Genomic DNA, 20133 nt, shown 5'->3' with positions numbered 1-20133 from the left:
CTGCTGGGCTGTTTGCTCAGGCATGAAGCAATAGCAGGTGGAGGAAATTCAACTTGCAAAATCTTGGATTTCTCCAACAGAAAAAGATGAGAAAACCCCACCAACATAAGGCTTCACCAATGCAGGCTTTTTTTTCCTCAGAAACTGCAACTAGTTTTGTGTGTGTGGAGCACTTGGCAGCTCCAGGTGTGTTTGGAGGCCTTGAGGGCACTGAGGGGACCTGGATGTGCCTTCCCTCCGGAGGGCAAATAAACCTCCGGAGGGGTGGATGGGTGGTGGTTGTTCACCCCCAGGCTTCAGTTCACACTGGCCTTGCTCCCTGCCAGGGCACGGGGCTGGCACAGGGGTTCACATGTGCTCTTGGGGGGGCAGATACTGGGGGGGATTTGGTGGGAAACGGGGCCTTGGGTACGAGGCAGGAGACCCATCAGTGCAGTGGGCTCAGGCTTTTAACAAACTACATAAATTACAAGGTCTTCAAATGCAGAATCTCCTCATTTAACAGTGCCCTAGAGCTCCTCTAACGTTGGCTTTGTATTTAAGTGTGGTGAATGATTTATTAGATGTGTTTGCTTTAGCCCTGACCGCAGCGCGGTTCAGGACCGGCAGCTCTTGTGAGGGGCAGCCCCAACCCAGGTGGGTTTTAGTGCCAAAGCTGACCTGGTGCCATCACCCAGCACCTCATCCTGCCCTGGGGCGTCCCAGCACTGCTGGGAAGGGGTGGAGCAGCAGGTGAGCAAACACGGCTCAGCCCCTTCCTGCTGCTCCTGTCGCAACCGGGACCAGCCAAGGCAGCGTCTGTGGTGCAGCATAACTGGTTTTTTTCCCTCCTCCACCCTCTTTTCCTCCCTCTTTTTGCCCCTTCATGTTGCCTTTTCTTTCCCCTTTTCCTTTTTCTTTCCCTTTCTCCCCTGCCTTACAATTTCCCTTACAGTTTGTTTCCCTTATCTTTTGTTTGTTTCCTTTACAGTTTTTTCCCTTACAGTCTGTTTCCCTTTTTCCCTCTCCTCCTTGTCCCTTCCAGTTTTCCCCCCTTTTTTTCTCCCCCTCCCCCCTTTTTTTTTCTTTCCCTCTTGCTCTGGGCACTGTGTCAGGATGGGGACATGGATGAGGCAGGGGGTGATGGGGTGATGCACAGCAGTGGGGAACCATCAGGATCCCAACCTTGTTGTGCATTTAGCATCGTGCTGAGGGTTGGGCAGGTCATGGAAGGGTTTGGGGTGTGGGTTTGGGGGAACCTGGGCTGTCACACCAATATTGTCACCCCTGGGAGATGGGGGTTATTTCTGCACCTCTTGCCCACTTGGTTTCCTACGAAGAAGCAAAAAAAAAACCAAACCATTTTCCAGTCCAGTTTCATTGCCTCAGTTTTAAATATTTATTTAAAGTCCAAAAAAAAAAAAAGGAAAAAGAAAAGGAAAAAAAAGCTTTAATGAGAACAAATGGTAACTGCAGCCTCAGGAAAAACACATAAAACCAATGGCAAGGGATGAGAGATGGAGAGACCTGCAGTGTGAGGGGTGTGCAGGGAGGCAGCGAGTGATGGGTGATGGTGATTTTGGCCTGGGGGTGAGGTATTTCTGGCAGGGGGCTGCGTGGAGGGCGAGGTATTTGGGACAGATCCTGTTAACCTTTTCCGATGGTTGTTGGAAACCAACCAGCAGGCAGTAGTTAAAAAAAAAAAAAAAGAATACACGAAGAGAGACTCACAGATAATTTTTTTTTTCTCAAAAAAAAATAAATTCCATAGTCCATATGAGACATGAAAACTCCAAACAGGCACTGAAGAGTTTCTGATACAGTACAGCTCTGATTACATCAATATTATTCCTTATATAGAATTAAAGATTACCATAATTATCCTCTTTAAAAAAAAAAATCCTCCAAATTTACATATAGAGACTAAATTTCTACAAAACTTAACAAAACAAAACCCCTCCAAGCTTGGCTGGGTTCTGAAACAAGGTACCATCATGTCAGTCTTGACAGAGGGGCCGAGGGAAGGGTTGCAGAGCTGGGTTTAAATATGAGCTTAGCCCAGGGAGTCGCAGCTGGCATGGACACAGGGCCAGTGCAGCTACAGCCCAATGAGTTACACGATAACTGACTCAAAAATAGCTCTCTGAGGCTCAACACTTCCAGATGAGCTGTGTCCCTCACTCCCCTCCCAAAGCAGTGAAGTGCTGATGAACAAAAAAAAAAAAAAAAAAGGCAAATTTTCTTGTAAAATATCCTGTAGGTGATTTTGGATGCAGTGGGAGTTGTCACATGTGATTGACATCCACGGCTGCTAAAGGATCCCTTTTAAGGTGATTTGTTTCTCTGATTTAGCTGTGGACTGTAAGCTCCTCTCTTCCCAGAGAGAGGTGATCCTATGGGGCTTTTTGTTCTTGGGTCTGTGGCAAGACACTGTAGCACCTTCACAACCTTAAATAGTTTAAAGTCATATATATAAAATAACACACTTTTTTAAGAGCACCAGAGATTTCACAGTGAGAGGTAGAAACAAATCAGACGAGCCCATTCCCTCTCTCTATTTTAGCACCAATCTCTTCCCCTCTCCTCCTTCCATTCCCCACTCTTGGCTTCAGGACTCTCCCCCTACCCCAACACCACATGTGAGAGGGGATGTTGATCAAACTCATGGAAGGAGGAGGAACTTAGCTTTTTTTTTTCCTTTTTCTTTTTGCTTTAAATAATATAATATATATATTTTGTTTCTTCTAATATTGCACATCAAAATGCTTCCTGTACACAGAGCAGCCCAGATTCAACTTGCAGCTCCACCTGGGAGCCCTGATGCAGCACGTGGCCGTCCAGAAGGCGACAAGCTCTGAGAGGGAAGCTCTATTTTTTTTTTTAATCATTTTTCTCAATGGAAAGAACATTTGGTAACTCAGGAACCAGACAAAACGGGTGGTGGTGGCGGGGGAGAAACAACAAAAAAACCCACACGCTCCAAGTCGCTTGAGGTTTCTCTCAATGTTTTCTTTGGTCATGGGAAAAGCTTTGTGTGTGGAACCGCAACATCCAGTCCCCTGATCCCTTTTCACTGGTCACGTCCCGACTGACGCCCGCTTCCCCTACGTCCTTGTTCTTCCTCCTTTCAACAACCGGCTGAGTTCAGCAGATCACGGGTTCTTTGAGACCTTGAGCCAAAGGCTTAGAGCAAGAGTTGACCCAAAAGATACAGCCCAGCTGCCCTTGCTGCAGAGAGGTGGGAGAGCCTGTGTGAGGACAGGCCAACCGTGGGGTCGGAGCCTCGGAGCCCGGTTTCCATAGCTTGGTTCAAAGGAAGCAGACGGGGCCGACCTCGAGGTGATATTGCTTTCCTGGCTCGGATGGGGGGAGGTTGTAGATGTTGACAATTGGCAGCTGCTGAGGGTCCTGTGTCCGAAACGAAAAGAGAGTCCGATGCCAGCGTCCATCCTTGATCTGTGCAGGGAGAGGGGACAGAGAAAAAGCTGATGAGCTGGGGGTGAATCCTGCTGGACAGGAATGTGTTTCACAAGACAAGGGACTGTTCTTCTGGCTGAGCAGGTCTGGGGTGGGGTTTAGAGAGCATTTTGGGGAATCCTTTACCAGGCTGATGAAAATACAATTTGGGTGGTACCACCAACACAAACTCCTAATTCAGTGAGCCCAAATGCAGCCCTGTGGCTCTCAGCTCTGCATGGCATCAGGCAAGAGCCACGTCCACCACCCACGGGTGGCCATTCCCCTTCTGCCATTTAACTGCTGCTGCATCTCACATGTAACTTTGGAATTTAGTTTTTTGCTTTCTGTCTGAAGGCCATCTACTTCACAGGAGCTGCTACTGCATCCTGGACTGGAAAATTAGTGGTGAACAGGTAAACCTGACCCTTCTCCCCTTTCTCTGTAGAATGAGCAGCACAGGTGTAACTTGAGCCTTGTTGTGAGCCCTGAGTGGGCTCAGCCTGGCATTTCTCTCCACCTCTTCCCTCTTTAGGAGCAACATACCTTGCAATCATCAGCTGCCACTTCTGGCCTGAGCTGCCCCCCTGCCTCAAACATCTGCCCGTTCCAGGCCTTGAAGCGCACGGCTTTGTCCGAGGGTTTCTCGGAGGAGCCTTCCCGCCAGACGGAGGTGTTCAGGCAGTGGATGGTGATGTGCTGCACCACCTCGGAGCTCAGCAGGCGCAGGAAGTTCATCTGGACTCTACCGATGTCAAAATCCAGCTGTGAAGGTGACAGAGAGGTCAGGGGTGCCCTGCAGAGGGGCTGGGGGGAGCTGGATCTGGCACGAGTATGGGCGTGAGGGCCAGATGCCAAATCAGTTTGGAAAGTTTTTGTGGGGACACAGCTGGTCCTTTAGTTTGCAGAACAAAACTGGAAGGTCCTTAAGTAGAAGGAAAACAATGTAAAGTTTGACTTCAATACACACTTCTGCAAAGCAGCAGGTGCCAGTTCATCTGCAAATGAACCTAGATATTGATATTTGTATTTTTGGTGCAGGTGCTTCCTCAAGAAAACCCTGTAGCACTAACTTCACTGGAAACTTGTATGTTTAAGCTGACCTCACTTTTTCAGGTGGCAAAAAGCAAAATGCAAGAGTGACCTGAACATAAATTAATTCAACAAAGGATTTGGGAGCAGCGTGTTTGCAAAATTAGTGGTCTTGTTAAGGTTATGGGTTCATTAAACATCGCTGGAACTTATAGTTCTGTCTTGACAAGAGTCAATAAGCATCTTGGGTGTATTTTTTTAACACAAGAGAGCAGTTCTCAGTGTTACAGCTGCACTAACTCTGCCTTGAGGAGAAACCTGTGTGCTGTGTCATTGTGGTCACCGTCCGGTGTCCCAGGACAACACACCCCTGTGTAAATATTCGGCAACAGCAGGATGGGAAGTGCCACTCTGGGGTTGAGCTGTGCCTACCTTGGAGACAGTGATGGGGCTGAGACACGTCTGCCCACCGTTGGTGAAGTTGCAGGTGACCTGGATGGTGTCTGAGGAACAGCCAAGATTTGGGTCAATCCAGTAGGTACCTGAAGAAATGGAGGGTTTGGGGATTAACAAGGACACTTAACCTTTTCTGTGAATGAGAGAAGGGGAGTTTTGGTTACTCTGTGACTGGTCCCAGGGAAGGAGACCGGTTTGGGCCATATGAAACAGCCCTGTGGAGGATGCAGCCTTTGCACACTCAGGGCTCCCTACCATCGTTCATCTTCTGTTCACAGTTCATGAGGTCCCGGCAGATTCGTGCAGGGTTTTCCTTGGTTCCCAGGGGTCTTTTGATGCTCTGAATGAGGTTGCTGAGGTAGTGTAGAGTCTTAAAGATCTCCCCTCCATGGTCCAGCATGAGAAGGTCTGGATGTTGGTAACCCTGGAGAGAAAAGGAGAAAAGGGGTGCCTTGGGGACACCAGGTGCTGTAAGCACAAGGGTTTCTGCATCATTTGTGGGGAAATCAGTGGGTCAAAGAGAGGCTGTGCTGGCTGGGATCCTGCTGTCCCAAGTAGGACATCATTGAAGCGCTGGCAAAGTCATGATGGCAAAGTCACAAGTCTGAAACTTCACAAATGAGTGACGCAACAGAACCATATCCTTTAAACTGGATCTCTGCATACATAAACTCCAACTATTCCACAAGAACATTAATAAATCAGAGCTTTGTGTGTATAAACCCTGAACACACAGATAACACTGTTGTGACCATTCCTAGCCTCCAGCTCCAGCAAAGACCAGGGAGTTTAAAAATTCACTCTTACCTCTGTCTTGAGTGCGGTGTTCGAGTCGATGAGTGTCTGGAAAGCTGTCCCAAAGCCATCTTGTTGCTAGTGGAGGGCAAAAAAGATGATAACTGAGATTGCCAGAAGCTGAACATGCCCTGATGCAAACAGTTGCTTCTCAATCTAAGACTGCAACTCAAGCATTGCCCTGCCAACACAGCAATTTCTGCTGCACCTGAGTGTGTGCCTTCAGGGTCCCAGCAGCTCTTGGAGGATGTCCCAGCAGCACCTGGGCTCTACAGGACTTATTGTCATCATTAACAAACATACAGAAAATGGCAACTTACAAACGAGGCTGCAATTCCTGGCGGTCCCTGGAAATCAAAGGGAAAAAGGGGCATCAGCCAGAAAGCTGGGCAGTCACCATTGCACAGATATTCAGTCATGGCCTTTTGAAATCCTCGTTTCCCTGGAGCCCCTCAATGCAGAGGAGTGAGAGGGGCAACAATGCTGTCTCTATAAAACACTTGGAGATGGTTTGGAGTAAAGCACAGGGAACACTAGTCCATTCACACACAGAGTTTTGCATACGAGGAATGGGGCTAAGCTATAATTTCCAGTGAGTGAACAGTCCCTCTGGAGAATATCATGGCAATAATTTTAGCTTGTTTCAATACTGTCTTTGAACTCTTTCCACACATACATACCGGAGGGCCAGGATGTCCTCGTGGGCCTGGAGGACCCTAAAGACAGAGTGGCATCAGTTAGTGAAATATCTCCAGTTTGTATTTCCATTCCTGTTGTCATCAGCAGGAATCTGTTCCCAGCTGAAATCCTTTGGATATCTGACACCTCCCAGCAGCTTCTCCCTCAAACCCTTCAAGAGACAGGAGTTGGCCCCATTTTGTCCACATCCCAGCTGCGGGTGCATCTGCCGCCTTCTGGCCCATTCCTACTGCATCCCTTGCTCCCAGCCCTTCCAGCTCCTCAACTGCCATTAATTCCTTATCCCCAGGTACTTGTCACATTCCCTGTGTGCACAGTAACCCACCCTGCAGCTTTACATTTGCTAAACTGTAAAAGCAACTGTTTTATTTAAATGCAAGGCATCAGTCAGAAAAAGTGATATTGAATACTTACCCTTGGACCTTGCAGACCCTGCAGAAAAATAAAAAAGAAGAAAAAAAGGCAGAAGCTGTCAGAAGATGCTCATTACTAATCCCAAATCTCCCTGTGCACCCATGTGCTGTTCCCAAGGTGCCTGTGCAAGGGCTGGGTGCTGCACTGGAGGGACAGGGGATCTGCCAACAGCAGAGAGGTTATTGCAGAGGATGGTGATGGACCTGGCACCAGTGAATGCTCACTCTGGGGTGGAGGTCCCTGTCATCACAGTGTCCTCTGCTGTGCCCATGGAGGTAGGAAATGTGAGCAGGAAGAACCAGAGGCTCCCTCGTGGGAGCCTGATGCCACCACCCTGAGCCTGAGCCCGGGTGGGTGCAGCAGAGCCTGGTGTGACTCTTGGTTGCTCAAAGGGAGGGACCCTCTTAGGGACATCCAGGGGTGGGACCAACACTTACCATTTCCCCACGGCTGCCTTTGTCTCCCTTGGGCCCCTGTAAAGCACACGGGGTGTCTGTCAGTGACTGTTCACAAGCTGCACTGCTGAGTGTTGCTCCCCAGAAGCTCCTTGCAAGGATCCAAGTGCATCTCTGACACATCAGCTCAGGTTGTTATACTGGCCCCTCCATCCCCAGGCACAAAAGCACCATTACTGGATGTTTGGGCAATGCCCAAGTTCATCTTGTTGGTTTTCCCCTCTGCCAGTAGCAGACTCTGGACTGAACTCTGAGTAGTGTCATGTTCATGTTTTTATGAAGCACTGACCTGACTTTTAGTCTGTGTTCAGTGCTTTTGGCATTTTGGGGCAGGCAGGGATGTTCAACACTTCCTAGAATCAAATGTTTGCCAGTTTACTACACTTATCAGTTTGGTTTGTGTTCTTTTGACCCCTCAGGCCAAGTTCTTTGGGAAATCTGGCAGTTTGCTTTTGAAATCTGCAATAACATTTTTGCCTCCTAGTCTGAGCCAATCTACAGAAAACCTTAGGCTGAGTTGCTCCTCGCTTTTAAGCTAATAATCTTCTTGCAACCATCTATGCAGCCAGAGACTAAGCCTGCACTTTTCTGAAGCTGCTGATCTTAAAACCCCTTTTGTTTTCTTCATTTAATGGGATTTACTTATGCTGGCCTCAAACATCTTGGATCTCACGCACTGTGCTCCTCTGAAAAATACAGGCAGAAAAAAGCACAGACACTTACTGGGCTTCCCGTGGGACCCTGAATGCCAAGTGGACCAATAATTCCTTCTTTTCCCTAGAAAATAAAAGATATGTGTGAATCATCACATGGGAACTGATGGTCACTTTTAGCAGGGCAGACTCAGTGAAGACACTGAGCCTCTTTGCTACACGATGGTGGTATTTGCTGTAGCTGGAATAAAAAGCTGTTTCAAAGTGCAAGTCCAAAGAGACAAGCCCTCGCAGTACAGTTGCCACAACCCATGTTAAACCTCAGAAATTCCAGAAATAGAAAGGTTTCAGTGTAGCTGGAGTGGTCTGTGCACCATGACTGCCCAAGTCCCGTGTAGATGTGGTCACTGTGCTGCTCACTGTGCTCCTCACAGCACCCTGGAGCCTCAGAAACAGGGGTGGAGGAAGGAAGAAAATCCTCCCAAACCAATAAACTGGAAAACCACTCACCATGAGACCCGGTGGCCCACGTGGTCCCTGAATACCTTTGAACCCAAGGTCTCCTGGGGGGCCCTGCAAGCAAAAATGAGATCCACTAAATAACCAGACCTTGTGTTGATGCCCTTGCTTACAGCTCTGCTGCAAGGATAAGGTGGTGCTTCCTATATGGGAATAGGAAGGTCCAAGTTTTTAAAAATTCTTTTCCCATTTTTGTTTTGCAAGGCCTTTACTTTCTACCGAAAAAAGACAGTTCCCTCTTTGCCAGGAAAATTATATAATGATAAAATGGGTCTCAACTTCAAATCAAGGCCCTCAGTGTTCAGGATGCACATCGGTGTTTCGGGTGCAGGCTGATGACAGATGCTGGAAATACAAAGGTCTGAGAGATGTTCAGAAGGGAAAAACAGCCATGGAGTCTCTAGGACAGCCCTTTCCCCCTCTAACAGCTGCCCATTTTAACAGGAATAAATTCCTGCATATATTTACACACACTCATTTAACAAATATATATATATTAACACACACTCATTTAACAAATAAAGATGCATAAACTGAAGAAAGCTGGGATCATGATTCAATTTCCACAGTTTCTGCAGAGCAGATACTAAAGTCTTTGCAACAAGTATTGTGTTGTCTGTCCCCAGTAAAGAAGGACCAGAAAACCAGCTGATCACAAGCAGCCTCTTACCTTTGGCCCAAACAAGCCTGCAATCCCTGGAAATCCTGCCTCTCCGAAGTCTCCCTGCAAGTAACAGCCAAGACAAACACAAGGACAAAGCACAACAGTAAGTTCACAGTGATGGCTGGTCACTCAGAGACACACCAAGAGTTGAGCTGCTTCAAAGAGAAATCCATGACTATCCTTCAGTCTAAGCAGGAGTGAGGAGGAGGAAGTATGAAAGAAATCTGGAGGAGGAACTACACAAACAGCAATCTAGAAGCAACTCCAGAAGATCTCATAGACCTGTAGATCTCTTAGATCTCACAGACTAAACCTTTTTGCCCCCAGACAGGAGGAATACATGCACTATTTCTAGCAGATGCTTCTCTGGTTTGGCCCACAATCAGTAGAAGCAGGATGGAGAGCATCTGCTCTGAGATTGATCTTGGAAGTTCATGCTGAAAAAAAATAGCCTCAAAGCCCTTTAAAGCAAGCTCTTCTTTTATTTCCAATACCAACTGAACTGACCTTTTAAAGGATAATTTCAAACTATGCTCATTCAAGTTGTTAAAAAAGTGTGCGTTCCTGCAATATAACCTCCCACTCAAACCCGGGAAAACCATGCATGTCCCCTAATTCTTTTCCTATTTAACTCTGCAGGGATTTTTGCTCAATTTTGTAAGAAAAATAATAATAAAATATTTGGAAGGCCATCAAGCTTGAATCAGCACATAGCTTGCACTCTGAGAATAAAAAACCCACCCTGGGTAGCATGTCCTTATGTAAACACCCTCCTTTCACCACATTTGAGATGTTTGTCCTTTGATATTTCCGAGCTTCTCAGATGTCAAAATGCAAAATGATTCAATGTTAAAAAAAAAAAAGGGGGTCAGAAACCTTCACCAGATGATTCATCTCCAGTCTCAGGAACATCAGAGATGGAAAAAGCTTGTTTGGCCTCTCGGCAGGACTGTGTGACCCGTGATGGATTGTGCTTTACAGGGTGTTTTACAATGACTTGTTCAGCCCAGCTGTAAATGACCCAAGCAATGGGGTTTCCACCACCTCTGTTACAAAGCTGTTCCAGAGTCAGTTTAGAAATCTCACTGTTAGGAAGTTTTTCCTGCCACAACAGTGAGAAACTGCTTGGCAAGGAAGGGCTTGGTTGGACTCGGTGGAGCGTAAGAAACTTTCCAAGGATACAAATTGATTTAACTGCCCATTTATGGATCCTGGAAAGCAAAACTGCTACTAACGGAGGACTAAGGTCTTCCCTGCATTAGGAGAATCAACCAAGCCCTCTTTTTAGAGGGATTTCAGGCAAAAGCAAAAGAAATTAGGAGGGTTTAAATGCTATGGAGTCATCTCAGCCAAGGGGACCTGGTCACTGTCCCTGCAGCGAAGCAGCAGTGGCAATACAGGGCAAATGAACATGTCACTTGTGGACATCTGAGACAAAATGGCCTTGTTATGGTGGTGTTGGTTATTATCTTTCAGCTTGAATACTGCCATCACAGGGTGTTATGTAAAATATACAAACAAAGTATTTTAGTTGAGGTAGTTGGGGTTCACCTTGTTTTATACTAGTCCTAATCTCTCTCCTATAACCATGCACAAGCTGGATATGGGGTCCCCTAAAGACCCTCCCAGGGTTCACCCTGCTGTCCCAGCCTGTGGATCCGCACCCTCTCCTGCAGGAGACAGCCTGGAGTCAGGTGTGATCAGCTCCATCCCCACTAACCGGCTGTCCTTTGGGTCCCGGGTCGCCAGGGTTCCCTGGAAGGCCCGTTCCTCCCGGTGATCCTCTCTTCCCTGTTTGGCCAGTCTGTCCAGGCAATCCTCTTTCACCCTAAAAATAAACAGATTTTCCTGTTATTCCAAGGGGCAGGAGCTAAATATAACAACAGTCAGCAGAAATAGCCATAGATGGAAAGCTGGAAGAGATGGTTCAGTGGGATAAGAAATGTGGTTGCATCAGGGGATGCCCCTGGTCTGCTAAGGTGGGTTGTTCAGGATGCACAGGGTGAGACCAAGGTGGGCCTGGCCATGTCCCCTCCTGGGCTCCCCACAGAGCAGGAGCTTCAGCAGAGCTGTCCTGCCTGCGTGGGCTGAGGAGAGAATGGGGATGAGTTGTCTTCTCTTTGCACTTTGTACATTCTTTGTCCTGCCCTACAGTTTGCCATAATCTCTTCCCCCCAGCAGGCTGGTAATTGATGATTAATCCATGGAAAATGCTGAAGACATGCCAAGACTTCAGCTGGAGGACTTCAATCCAGAGGCTGAAAAGCCAACATTCTCCCCTGCACTGATTCCACAACTTCAATCCAGAGAGGGGCTTCTGTGACCCAACACCACACTTCGCTCTCCTCCTCTTCCCCTTGCCAAGTGCCAGGAGCAACAAGAGGTGCAGCAGGTGAGAGCCTGGGATGGCTGAACAGCTGAAAAAGGGGCAATGAATTTCCCTGGAGGCAGGATATGAGTCTGTGACAAGGACACGAGGGTCTGTCAGCCACCTCTGGTCACAGCCTGTTGTTCTGCCCGAGGCAGCTGGAGGGCAGCAAGTGACAGTTTAAGGGCGATGTGCTGTGGAGCCCTAATTTAAATCAGATCCCAGAGCCTCTCCAAACCCAGCTGGAGTCTTCCTATTTACAGAGTCTCTCTACAAAAGGCCGAATTGCTGTGGGTCTAATTTAGGTCCTGTGGCCAGTCTGGATCAGGGCAAGGACCAGGAATAAACCCCGAGGTCACTGAAGCAGCTTGTCCCTGCTTCCACCCAGCGTGATGTCCAAGTCCATACTGCTTCCAGTCATTATATATTAATTATATATTATATATTTACCCAGTAAATATATGCTAAAACTCAAGCAGCACAAATTTCCCTTCAGCAGTTCAGGCCTTGTAGAGCAGCTAGAGGAAACTCAAATTTTCCACGGAATTGTCCATCCTGGACATTCTACAGGTGGGCTCTAGCAGTTCCTCTGCAAAATCTCCATTTTTTTTCTAGCCAGGATTCTAATGAAAAAAGATGGAAGTGTTTGTAGTGTGGGTATGTGTGTCTGTAGGTTCCTGAGCTCGGTGACAAGGGAGGAAAGGTTTCTGGGACATTCAGCTGCTGTGACCACCATGAAAGTGGGTGGATGGATGGATGGATGGATGGATAAAGAGACAGGCCTACAGAGCCTCTAGCTAAGTGAAAGATGGCAGCAGGAACTGAGACTATATTAGACCTTGGAGATTCCCACCTCTAGAGACATCAGGCTACAGACTGGATTACTCACAGCAATATTTTAGGGAGTCAGAAACTCACCTTGAATCCTGGTGGTCCCTGTGCCCCGGGGAGGCCTGGCACACCTGGGTTCCCTCTCTTGCCTGACATCCCGGTCACACCTTCTTCCCCATCATCCCCCTGCTCTCCCTAGAAAAGAAACCCAGAAGAGGTTATGAAACAAGATGTTCTTTCCCCCTCTGCACAGCTTCTGCCCTCAGCAGGCACCATCCATCTGGGCAGGGGCGGGTTTGCAGATGTGGACAGATTTCTGTGCATGCACGTGTCTGTCAGACTACAAACCCCACTTCATTTACAGACCTGGCCATGCAAAGGCAGCTGCTGCCTCTGTGTGCACATGAGGTGTGAGGAGGATCCACCCTGGGTACGTGTAAACAGGAATATCCATAGCTGGGTAACGCAATTTCTCCTGTGCTCCCTTTTAGTTTTCCAGCTCCTAAGCTGCATTTGTTATTGATGCCAAAAGGTTGTAATTGAAACTCACCAGGATCCCGGGCACACCATCCTTCCCAGGCACTCCGTCCACTCCAGGGGCTCCCTCTTGACCCTGCCTTCCCACCACTCCTCGAGGACCTGGTAGCCCAAGGATGCCCTGAAATTACAGAGATGTTAGAGATGAAGCTCCCAGACAGCATCTCCTGGGGCAGAAAGTTGAATTTTCACCTACCGGTGAGCCTCTGCTCCCTGCACTGCCCCGTGCTCCTTGCTTTCCTTTTTGACCCTGCAAGCAAAAACAGAAAGGCATCTAAGATTGCAGCAGTTCTAGCACAACTCCACTTTTGAGCCTGACTTCAGGGTGTGCTTTTGGATAATGACTGGAAAGAGTTTTATAAAAAAAAGGAGATTTATAAAGTCAGTTGCTCCAGCGCTGGGGAATGAACTGCTATTTAGTTTTATTACAAGTGATTCTTCGTATGTCCTGAGAGTTCTAGGGCAGGAATGAATAGCTAGGAGGCAAGGACCTACATTTTTCCTAATACAGAGCAGATGAGGACAAATAAAGCAGGATGAACTCAAGGGAGGACTGAGTACACTGGCAAACATTAGAACAAGATGCTTAAAACCTGCGTCCTCCATCGGTTCATTGACAGTGTGGTGCAGAACCCAGGACCTGGAGAGTCTTCTGGGGGCATTCAAGGGGAGCTTCTCTCTGAGAGGTAGCCTCCTCTGCTTTGGAAAGTTAATGGAAATGAAAATGGGTTCTGAAATTTGCAATGCTGTTTTGTGGACAAAGGCATAAAAGAAATACTCCTGAGGTTTATTAGCCATAAAAAGGATTAATTTCTGCAGTATGAATGGAAAACTCAGCCTCACCACCTTCACCGGGGCTCCCTCAGTGAGGTCATGTACTAAAGCACTTTTAAATCGAAGAACTCATTTTCTGTGCATTGTTTCTCCATCTGCAGAGGACCAGGCAGGCCTGGTCCTGAAAGAAATATTCCTGGGGGTGCTTTCCTTGCTATTCATTAGGCCCAAAGGCAGTTCCAGATTGTCCATCGATGGGCAGAGTTTATTCATCTTATCACCTGGTATGCTTTTTGCCAAAAAGACCTGAAACTATCTTCTGGCATTACCCCAACAGGGTCAGGTTAAAAATCCTGACATCTGCCAAGAGAGAGCAGGAATTTGCTGAGTATTGAGTTCACATATTTATGTTTCAGCAAATAAAGTCCCTAATCTGCGAGAACAATTAGCAAGCCTTCATTACAGCCAGATGTGGAGGTAGGAGCAGGTATGAGGTGCCCAATGAACCCCGAAGGACCCATGTGTGTTGTGTTTTCTAGCTCAATAAGGACAAGAAGTTGAAGGGGCTCTTCCAAGAAACATAAGTGCATGGATAATGGACTCCAAACCCGGAAGGTTTCATGCCAGAAAAGTTTATGGTTCAAGTAAAAAAGAGAGACTCTTGCCTGGCTCAGACCTCCTTTGGGACAGACGAGCCAGCTGTGGCTGGAAGCACCACGAACTGGGGCATGGGAAAGAGACACAGCCCATGGCAGGGACCAAAGACCTGCCCAGGAGTCACCCATCATGCTGGGGCTGTAATTGTCTTGGTCCTCTCCAGCTCTGCAAAGCCAACAAACCATTGGGCTTGGACACCCAAACACATGTTTACAGCCCTCCCACAAGGTTCTCCACAGCCTTTCAAGGCACAGACCATGGGAAAAATCACACATGAGAGTCCTCTTAATTAGACATTTTCTTTAAACTTGAGACACTATAAATCCACCCTGCTGAAACCTACCACATCACCTTTGGATCCCTTTGCTCCTGGCTTGCCTGGTGATCCAGGATCCCCCTACAAAACATAAGCAAGAAAAATCTGCTTAAAATTCTCTTCTGGCACTATCTTGCACGAAGTACAAAGAACAGCATTTTTTGTGCCCTAACAACACTGACTGTATGGAAACAATTCAGGGGAACAGCCTGTGCTCAGACAGGCCCCTGGGGAAAAAGGAGAAAGGAACTGTCTCCAGAGAGCATTTAACAGGGTGTCAATTGGAGAAGAAGCAAGTCTACCCCTCACTTGGGTGGTACTTGTATTTGCGGGAATCATTCACCAAATTCCAGATGGTGGCTGGAGAACAGTGCTGAGAAGTGGGCAGGAAGCAGCTTGTGTGCAGAAACTATGTGCAGAATGAGTAGTTTACACAGTGACTACATCGTTAGTGTGGTTCTGCTGCAGCCCTTCCTTGGTTTCACCTGGATATCAGGTGTTAGAGAGCTGCCTATGGAGGAGCAAAGCAGAGAGAGTATTTAACTACTCTCTTACTGGTCTCTTCCTCATCACACCCACCTCCATCTTTTCTCCTGGCTGTCCAGGTTTGGGTTGTCTTGTGTATTTGTGTCAGTGGCAATTTCTGCACTAACATCGAAGATATAAATGGTAAGGAAGGACTCAGTGCAGAGTTCTCCTTCTTCAGCCTGTTTTTGAGCCACGTATTTCTAATGGGTCTTTACCAAGGACAATCCAAATCTCCTGCTGCCATCTGAATCACTGACATCTGAGGGGATATCACTCCCCAGATAAACTACATCCACTGGGGAATGTAGCAGCTCTACTCATTCCTAGGCCATATGACAAAGCACTAAGACTTCACCCCAAAATAGAATCCGTTCCTCCCAGTGGCCTTATAAAAAGTGGGAATTGATTCAACTTTATTTTCCAATACAAACTACATTCAATGTGCTGCTGCACTCACAGTTGCAATAGTCACATATAAAAATCAGATGCTACCGTATATAGCAAGGGAATAAAGAGTCCTTCCCTTAAATTTGGATTTAATTTAGTCTTTCATGAAGTCTTTCAGTGGTCTGAGAGGAAACACCATGCAGGCACTATAATATGGTCTCTCCTCACACTGGACCAACAGCATGTCAAATGGATCATTTCCAAGCAGACTCTTCCACTGCCATTGTCATCTCCCACCACCCATCTCCTGAGATTCCTAGTGATCCTCATGGACCATTCAGAAAAGACAGTTTTGGAGACAGGCACTACTGGGAGCACTCCCTGTTTCACCATTAGTCTCAAATGTGGCTCAGAATGCCCGTTCCATTGGCTTGGCTTGTGGAAATGCCCACGTTTGCCTTTCACAGCTCACCACACACTCCTCACTGCAGCCCTTCCCACCTGCCTTCCTTTGTGCATCTGTTTCCCACAAACATGGGGCATTGGGGAGCTTACAATAAAGCAGCATCTCTTACAGGTAAGCCTTGCTGTCCAGGTTTTCCTCTTTCTCCATCAAGCCCTTCTTGACCCTTAAATAAAAAACAGAGAGGAAACACGTCTTTGTTCTTGGGTAATTTTGTGGCAATGAGAAAGGAAAATGGAAACGTTCCACAAAGAGGAACACGGGGAAATAATTCATAACCCTGGTCTTGCTTTTGAGAGAAATCCCAGTAAGATTTTGGAAGCTTCCAAACCTCCAAGTTAACAGAGATGTTCCCATGGAAGAATCTACAGCCATGGGCATATCAGCCTTGAGTTTTGTCCAGCACTGACATGACCTCTCTTGTGCACACCTTCCCCAAGGGATCTCCTCAGCAATCACAGAGACCTTTGCTGAGGTGGTCCTGCTCATTCTTTCAGCCTCCTGTTCTCAGGCAGGTGCATGGCAGGGTGACCTGCAGGGCCTACATTTGCCTTCAGCAAAATTTTTACTGCTTTAGGTAAAGACAACTGATTTACTCCTTGTCTAAATCACAGATGACCAGGGACAACAGCGAGTTATGAATTGTGGCTGCTGGGCAGTTCTGTGGGCTGGTGTGGGCTGGAAGCACTTCCCCAAGATAAACATGCCTGAATCATGCATTTGGAATAAGACTCACAGGATAACCAGTGTCTCCAGGCTCCCCTCGATCGCCTCTGTCACCAACAGGGCCCTACAACAGCACGACAAAGACTTAAGGTGGATGTAAACAACCCATCACCTGCAGTATCTCAATGGCTTGTGCATGTTCTACAAGCAAGGAAGCAACCCAAATAATCCACCCACAGAAATCAGGCCAGGATTGTTTAGAGAAGGGATTCAACATCTTACTCTGTCTCCAGGTGGTCCCTGTGGGCCTTCTACCTTCCCGTCATCACCTTGTTCTCCCTGTGAATAAAAATGTTAATATTAATACAGACAGCAGATTTTACAGCAGATGTTTCTGTACAGACCCGATCCAGTCCTGCCGTATCATGGGCTCGTTAAGTCAAAGCCTCTGTTGAATTTACTCACTTTTCATCCAAAGAAAGACTAAACAATTTTTTTGGTTGTTTGTTTCACAGCCTGGAATACACTGAGTCCTCTCATTGCTTTCCTGGTTTCTGGTGGTTGTTTCTGCCTGGTCTAACCCTCCCCCCCTAAGGAACCAGGTGCAAAGGGTTATTTTTAACAATTCCTAAAACTAAGCAAGAAGGATGTAATTATGACAACATGGGAAATAGCTCCCTGCCTCTGAATTTTGTCGCTGACAGCCCAACCAAACTCTTTAATCAAGCATTTCCCTACCCTTGTTGAGTGCTGCCTGGGCTATCATGGGAACATGGGTGGTCTGGATGGGCTCCCTGGTTGTCTGCCACTGCTGTGGGATCGTCTTACAATCAGCCAGGTGAGAGGGTTGGCCCCTTCCACACTCCTCTCCTTGATGGGATGCTCCACAGCACAAGCTCAGAGCTCATGGTTTGGCTGGGAGATAAAATCACCCGGATTATTTATAGCTGAGGTCTCTCTAAAACATCCACAGAGAGATCCCTTAAGACTTAACAGAGACATTATCCTTTCAAATTCTGTGTATAAGTCACTCAGGGTCACGATGTCCTGTTTTCTCTGGAGTCCAGCTCAGAGATGGCTGTTTCTTTGCTCCCCATGGAAGACCATTGCATTCCGGCTCCTCCAGTTTTTGACTGCTCTGCATAAGAGTCTCTGGCCCTTTGGCTCCTCAGGATGAACATGCCTCAGAACTCATTGATGCTGCAGCTACTGGACAGAGAGGGTCTGGGGGTTCTGTCACAGAAGCTGCTGTATTTGGTGTGCTTGGGGTGCTCATAGAGCCTTGAACGTCCAAATCTCCAGACATTGAAGTGCCAAGTTTTCCACAGACTTCTGTAATTCTCAGTGGTTGCACCAACCCTCTCTGGTGTATTTACCATTCTTTTTGATGTTCTCCCTGGGTTATTTTCCTGTTTGAGCTGCAGCTGCTGGTAGTAAGGATGCTTGGGAAATGTCTTGATGATCCTGCCTCTGGGAGAAGACAATACTGGCGGAGACAAGAGCTTCTTTTCTGTGGGAACTGGGTCACAGCTTGGAATCAGGGCTGTGCCACCACTGGGAGAGACACACTGACACACACTGACTTCTCATGGGCTGAGCACCTGTATTGCCATTCACAGCTTGGTTGAATGAGGCTCAAGATTTGGAAAAATCTCTTACAGTTTGCACCTCAACAGGTAGAGTAGAGCTCAGTGCATCTCCCTCCATTATGTGCTTGATGACAGTGGCATTTTCTCTCTCCACTGCTGTGACCTGTTGGATGAACTTTGCCAGGAGTTCATAGAGACCCACTGGTTATGTCCCTAAGAGATTGTGTGCTGGGTGGGGAACTCCAACCTCCTTATCTGGGGTTTTGGGGAGCTACGGTAGTAGGAATATGTAGAGAGAAACTGTGTTGGGAGAGCTTGAAAATACAGTACTGAGCAATGTGGATGGAGAAATTTGGGTGGCAAGGAGGAGAGGATGGAAAGTAAAGCCTCACAGGCTCTGCTGATGGTTTCCAGTGCTACTGAACTTGCTGCCTGAAGTCAGAAGCAGAATACCTGGCAACTGGTTTGCTTTCTAGCCACTATCAAAGGAATGTTGGCTAGAAGGGAAACAAAGTCTCTATTTCCCAACTCTTGGGAAAAAAAAAAAATCCTAGTGTGTGTGTGTTACTATGCAGAAATCTTGGCACTGATTCATTCTTCCCAAACAGGATGTGAACACCTTTGCCATTTGGAAGCTGAGATGAGCGTGATGAACTCAAAGAAAGCTCATAATTCTGGGGACCCTTGAAGAGCATCAAGACTCATAGACTTTCTCCCCAAAGCTGAGTTGTGGCTCTGTGCCCCCTTGAGGCTAATCCCCACCTTGTCCTTGTCTTCTGCCTGAGAAAATCCTGCAGCCTGGTCAGCTCTAGGACTGCAAAACCGAGCTCCTCCAGAGCTTCCTGATGCTTCAGCTGCTCAAGAGGGAGATGAAAGGTCTGTGCTAATTCTTCGGAAAGTTGCAGTGAAAAAAAGTTAGAGTAAAGGGCAGCAAAGTAAACATGTTGGGATACAAATGGAAAATGCATGGAGAAGAAGGGAAGGCTTGTTGTTGTTGGCTCCTGTCCCAAAGTGAGATACACCAGTTTGTAATTTTTAAAAGGATCCCATCTGGACTGCTTTAAGCAGCTGCCAAGTGCAGGCGTCTGCTCTGAGCAAGGCCTCTTTGAGGAGCTGCAAATGTATTAAATGTGGTGGAGTAGCTGCCTGGTATGGCCAGGGGAGCTGGATTCCACAGTAATGCCTCTCACCAAGCTGCTTTCTTCTCTGGAGAAGGGAAGACCTTCCCCATGGTTACATATCCTCCTTCAGCACAGCTCCTTTTACCAAGTTGCTTAAAGCTCACAGAGCACTTGTGGTCCCATTTCCATTTTCTCTTAATTTCTCACATTTAGGCTTCCATGTTCACACGTGTGGGAGAGGTTACAGATGCCTTGAGGGAAGGAATCTGTCTGTCCCTAGGCTAGGATCCAGGCAACTCATGGGAGATGAGGGAGGATGGATAAGAAAACTTAGATGCAAGAGTTTTGTGGAACACCTGAATGGTGCAGGAAGCAGTGCTGGAGCCTCAGCACACGATGTTGTGCTCTCCTCACTCAGCATCTCCTTCTGCTGCCCAGCAAGGTGTCAGCAGACCTGTTGGCCTTCCAGGGAGACATGAGTGAGATCCAGCAGTCAGGGGCCATTAACAGAGCCGACTGCTCTCAGCAGGATGCATTAGATGTTTTAGTGCCCTCGTCAGGCTTCAACTTGGACACTTGCATGTAGAATTCATTTATCATAACACTGCTGTGCTCTGTTGGCACCAGATCCACTCAGGGAGTGCTCTTAGTGTCCATTTGCAGAAGAATATCTTGAGTGCTTCATTGAGTGCTTCAGATTAATAATTTGGGGATCATTTCCAACTGAAATTATGGGAGCTTTCACGATGGCAACTTTAAAAGTTTTCAAATAAA

At 47.3% G+C, this 20133-nt stretch overlaps 1 protein-coding gene across 1 annotated transcript in view; it reads right to left on the bottom strand.

The window, feature by feature from the left end:
- Positions 1 to 3091: 3091 nt before the first annotated feature.
- LOC113969712 (collagen alpha-1(XXVII) chain-like) overlaps positions 3092 to 20133 on the bottom strand; it is a 144810-nt gene continuing 127768 nt past the window's right edge. The window contains exons 42-61 of the mRNA XM_027687805.1: positions 16932 to 16988; positions 16720 to 16773; positions 16096 to 16149; positions 14633 to 14686; positions 13055 to 13108; positions 12872 to 12979; positions 12409 to 12516; positions 10843 to 10950; positions 9129 to 9182; positions 8450 to 8512; positions 8010 to 8063; positions 7269 to 7304; positions 6832 to 6849; positions 6399 to 6434; positions 6039 to 6065; positions 5731 to 5796; positions 5179 to 5347; positions 4900 to 5009; positions 3982 to 4200; positions 3092 to 3435 (exon numbers count right to left, since the gene is read on the bottom strand). Coding sequence (XP_027543606.1) covers positions 3289 to 3435; positions 3982 to 4200; positions 4900 to 5009; positions 5179 to 5347; positions 5731 to 5796; positions 6039 to 6065; positions 6399 to 6434; positions 6832 to 6849; positions 7269 to 7304; positions 8010 to 8063; positions 8450 to 8512; positions 9129 to 9182; positions 10843 to 10950; positions 12409 to 12516; positions 12872 to 12979; positions 13055 to 13108; positions 14633 to 14686; positions 16096 to 16149; positions 16720 to 16773; positions 16932 to 16988 — 1596 coding nt within the window. The 3' untranslated portion in view covers positions 3092 to 3288. The remainder of the gene's footprint in view (positions 3436 to 3981; positions 4201 to 4899; positions 5010 to 5178; positions 5348 to 5730; positions 5797 to 6038; positions 6066 to 6398; positions 6435 to 6831; positions 6850 to 7268; positions 7305 to 8009; positions 8064 to 8449; positions 8513 to 9128; positions 9183 to 10842; positions 10951 to 12408; positions 12517 to 12871; positions 12980 to 13054; positions 13109 to 14632; positions 14687 to 16095; positions 16150 to 16719; positions 16774 to 16931; positions 16989 to 20133) is intronic.

Source organism: Neopelma chrysocephalum, unplaced genomic scaffold (genome assembly GCF_003984885.1).
Source record: "Neopelma chrysocephalum unplaced genomic scaffold, ASM398488v2 Primary Assembly neopelma1_74, whole genome shotgun sequence".
In the NCBI taxonomy this organism is placed as follows: Eukaryota; Metazoa; Chordata; class Aves; order Passeriformes; family Pipridae; genus Neopelma; species Neopelma chrysocephalum.
Note: the sequence above shows the minus strand (reverse complement) of the source record. Positions and strands in the feature narration are given on the sequence as shown.